Raw genomic sequence first — 4,561 nt, forward strand, 5'->3', positions numbered from 1 at the left:
GGTGGTGCTAGCTGCGCGCATGCTCGTCGCGCCGTCGAGTCCCGGAGGGGCCACGGGGAGGGCAGTGGGGGTCACGGTGGAGGTTCGGTGTTCCTTCTTTGAATCGGGGCTCCTCGGCCAATCAGAGGCGAGCACTCGGGTGTGACGCACACTCACGGCATTTTATTTTGAAGGATTGGGTGGCCGGGTGGCTGCAGGGTGAACCCCTCTTGTCTGTAATACTATTATAAATATTATATAAAACACAATTTGTACCCTTATTATTATTATTTTAAGAACCCATTATTGAGTGTCTTTTTTCTATTAGATAGATAGAAGATAGGGAAAGATAAGAAAGATAGAAAGATAGAAAGATAGATAGAAGATAAGTAATGTTACTGTTTTATATTGTTTTTCTGATTGATGTTCTTGTATGTACAGTGTCTTTGAGTGATTTAGAAAAGCGCTATGTATTATTATTATTATAGATAGATAGATAGAAATACTTTATCGACGAATGAGTCTGTTTCTGAAGCTGTAGATATAGAAGCTATATTATAATTTAATATTTGTACACACTCTTACTTATATTTATCAATCTTCTACATATATAATAAATATAATAAAGTATATCTTCTTCATATATTGTAATTTAATGCACACATTTTTTCTATTATTATTATTCTGTTTCCTCTAATGTCTCCCTTAGCAACAGAAACCGTGTATGTTGCCAGTTAAATTGTAGCTGGAGGCTACGAATTTTAAATCTAGCTAATCTATATTATAAAATAAGTTTGTTACGCTCTGACACAGGTGTGAAAGTTTAAATATTACTACTATATTATATTACATTATCACATCACCTATTTATTCATCACAACTCCACTGTAACTATAATGTACTATGGTATGTCATATATGTTGAATTGCAGGAAAGAGAACAGTGTATAAGCTTAAGTATAATGACAATAACACTGAATTGAATAAAACACCACAACATGCACACTGGTAGCATTGACATACATGTTTATTCCGATGCATTGTCTTGGATTCAAGTCTTCAACATGCACTTTGGTGTGTTTACATGATATAATATTGTTCTTGACAAACATTGTGGAGATAAAATACAGTATATAAGAGCAAAGTCTGTCGGTGTGGAGTCAGTACCGTCTCCCAGGTAGTACGAGATCAAATAAAACTATCCACTGGACTATTTTTAGTCAGTCCCGTGGATAGTTTTACTTTGACGTGACATTTGATAAATGTTGTGGCAAAGGCAGTGAAATTTATACCAGTAACATAAGTTTTGTATTTCCATAAAACAGCGGAATGTGTTTTTTCTAAACTACTATGTAAAAGATAAGCGATCTACGTCAAAATACAGAGCGGAAATTATTCTTTCCCATTCACAACAGTTGGCTTTCTTTCCTAAGAGGGTCTGAGCCCCCGAGGAAGTCGGTACACCTCTCTAAGAGGATCACTTTCTCTGGATTACAAACAGCAGAGACATGTTCTCTAACATCTAACTTTACTCCCCACATCCGGTCTCTGCACATGCCACCAGCCATCATGTAGTAATGCACACAGAGTTACCAGCTGCTACGCAATAAATCCTGTTACTGTGAAGCTTATTATGTTCAGTATTTGTTGACAGCGTGACAGAGGTGTTGCTTCACGCCCCGTCAGTTTTGAGATGTAGTTGTGATGTTGAACTGGACTACTTTGAAAGCTGAAACTAATAGATTAGAAAACACAAATTGAACGTTATAAATGTGGGATTTACTGTGAACCTAATAAGCTGGTAACTTAGTGTAAACACCGGTTTATATAGAGGCTGTTTCACACATACAATTCATACCATATAACAAGGCAATCCAACATAATGCAGGTGATGGTTGAGTCCATCACTGTAACACTGACGAGGCTACAGTATGATGTCGATAAACGGTAGAAATTCAAATACTATAAAGCTAAACACAAACTTACATTGCATAATATTAAAGGAAATACACATCAATAATACACAGACATGTTGGTGAAAAGAGATATTATATACACATACTTTGGCTTTACTCCATTATTATATATTAAGAGTATCAGTAACATGAGTTCTTTTTTTAATAATTCTCTTAAAGCTTGTGTCATCATCTGTGTTAATACAGGTTTAATATATATAGTGAGCTAAGGCAAGCATGTGAGAAATATACAGTGCAGTATTTGAGCCAAAAGGCACTGAACAGGTTAATGTTAACCCCGCTGACTGACCAACAATCGGTCTCAGGCTCTATGAAATGATCCTCTGCAACTGAAATCCTAAATTTAAACATACCAGTTATATAAAAACACACTATTGCTATCTTAAACGATTGTCAATTCTGGAAATGTGACTTGCACGGCCACCGCGGGGCCTCGTCTGTTTCCCCCCTCCAGCTGTTAACTGTGTGTTTACTTCCGGGCCACAGTTTCAGACAGCTTCTTCAGCCTCTTCTTCAGCTCCAGAGGGAATTTCTCGTAGCACTTCTTGCACACCGGCTTCATGTCAAACTCCACGAACTTGTTCCTGTGGAAGATAGAGTTACAGGTTGGAGGTTTAGATGTCATCACTCCCAGTATGTACGTTTCTACGTGTCAATGCTACGTCTACTAGCACGTCTACTTTATAATCTTACATATCTTTACAAACTACAAACAGCACATGAACTGAAATGCTGATATGAAAGTGTTATGAAAATAATCAAAGGTGAATATTGTGGATGAGTATTTTCAATTATTTATTATTTTGATCAGCAGCTGAATGGAATTGTATTTTTGTTGTTACATTTTGTCCTTCGTTCTTCTTTATACACAGTGTCTGTATAAAAAAATCATTCTAAATATAATTTATTATTTTATAGTTTATGAGAAATGAAATCCTTTTTTTAGATTACTTATCGATCTCTTAGTTTTTTTGTAAACTACCGCTCTTGTCTGAATGAAAGCTGTCAATTCCTGATGTAGAACCACATGCAGATTAACATTTTCTTAACTTTTCTGATTTAAATAACATATTTTGAGAACTATGAAGCCTTTGCAGAGGTAAAATGTTCTTCATGAGTGGTTGTTTTCTGTATTAAATGCCTTTGATTCCACTAACACTGACAAGCTCCCTAAACCTTTCCCCCCTGCCTGCTGCCCTGGACGACATTTCCTCCCAAAGCAGATAATCACTGGCAGGACCGGAGCACGTGTCAAACCCGGTGGGACCTCAGCACTTCCGCTGCTGTAGCCAGAAAGCCGCCGGAAGTGATTAAGGCTTTACCCTTTATACCCAGACGGGCCGGGAGACCCAGGAAACAACGCATTCCCTTCACCATGTGACTGATCTGATTTTGTGTTTGGATAGCAGGGGTTACCAGAGTACCGGCATTAATCCTGGGTAGAGTTTCGGGCTGGGAAGTGGCCATGAACTGAAAGCAGTGTTAAGTCACCCGTATGTTCAGTCTGTGCTTGACAGGCAGATGGACTGAGAATAACAGTGATATGAGGAATAAAAGTGGCCATGGAGCATGTTTGAAATATGGTGACGATGAAACAGTAAATGAATAGAAACAGAAAAGGAAAGAAGATGGAAACTGACCAAAGGAAGAACAGTGGAAGTGAGGAGAAAGGAGAAAGAGGATCACAGACACATGGGTATCAATTTCTTCTTCTTCTCTTTACAGTCGCGTTCACGCTTGGCCAGCCGGCGTTTCATGTCGTCCGGCAGGCGTTCGTAGCAGTGCTTACACACCGGCTTTAGATCCACCTCCACAAACTTATCCCTGATAGAGCAGGGAGGAGGGAGAGATGGCGAGGGGTGTGACAGAAGGGGGGAGAGAGGACGAAGGGCAATTGGAGAGAAGACATTGAGGAGACAAAAATAGAAGAAATGGAGCAATGGAAAGGATGAAAGAAAAGGTAGAGAAGAAAGTTGGGGAGAGGACAGGGGAGGGAAAAGTGGAGCAAGAGAAACGTAGGACAAAGAAGAGGGATGATTGAAAAGAGAAGAAACAAGCCCACGAAGACACAGGATGAAAGAGGAAAGTAAAAAAAAAATAAAAAATCAGGAATGAACAGGAAGAAAAGACAGACAGTTAACAGCAGCAAAAAGTCCCAGACACACGGTAGTTGTGAAAGAGAAAAATAACATGCAAAGAGAGAGAGCTTACCCAATTCACACGTGAATTTCTGAATATAATTGATACCCAATAAGTACGTAATCGAGGTTAAAATGCGTGGATTGAGTCTCTCAGACTCTTGGATTACTTACTTGAGGGTGAGCTTAGTGTTGCAGGTGGAGCAGGCGAAACAGTTGACACACCAAGCCTTGTTGAGGGCAGACACCACTGACAATAAACAGAAGAAACACTGTCAGATGATCGTCATGTGACTACAGTTTAAAATCTAATTTTTAAAGGAGACTGTGCAAAGATATCCACATACAATGTATAGATTGAAAGTGCTTTAATGCGATCAGGGCTGCACAATCTCTAAAACCAAAGAGATGTGTATTGACTTTCGTCGCAATCCTCCCACCACTGCTTCAACTTTGATTAACGGCACAG

General features: G+C 39.0%; 1 protein-coding gene across 1 annotated transcript in view; it reads right to left on the minus strand.

Moving 5' to 3' along the window:
- Window positions 1–987: 987 nt before the first annotated feature.
- LOC118339337 (LIM and senescent cell antigen-like-containing domain protein 1) overlaps window positions 988–4,561 on the minus strand; it is a 13,999-nt gene continuing 10,425 nt past the window's right edge. The window contains exons 5-6 of the mRNA XM_035676922.1: window positions 4,267–4,364; window positions 988–2,538 (exon numbers count right to left, since the gene is read on the minus strand). Of these exons, the coding sequence (XP_035532815.1) occupies window positions 2,424–2,538; window positions 4,267–4,364 (213 nt within the window). The 3' untranslated portion in view covers window positions 988–2,423. The remainder of the gene's footprint in view (window positions 2,539–4,266; window positions 4,365–4,561) is intronic.

The sequence above is a fragment of the Morone saxatilis genome, unplaced genomic scaffold, assembly GCF_004916995.1.
Source record: "Morone saxatilis isolate NCDOM2014 unplaced genomic scaffold, NCSU_SB_2.0 Contig5, whole genome shotgun sequence".
NCBI classification, from domain to species: Eukaryota; Metazoa; Chordata; class Actinopteri; family Moronidae; genus Morone; species Morone saxatilis.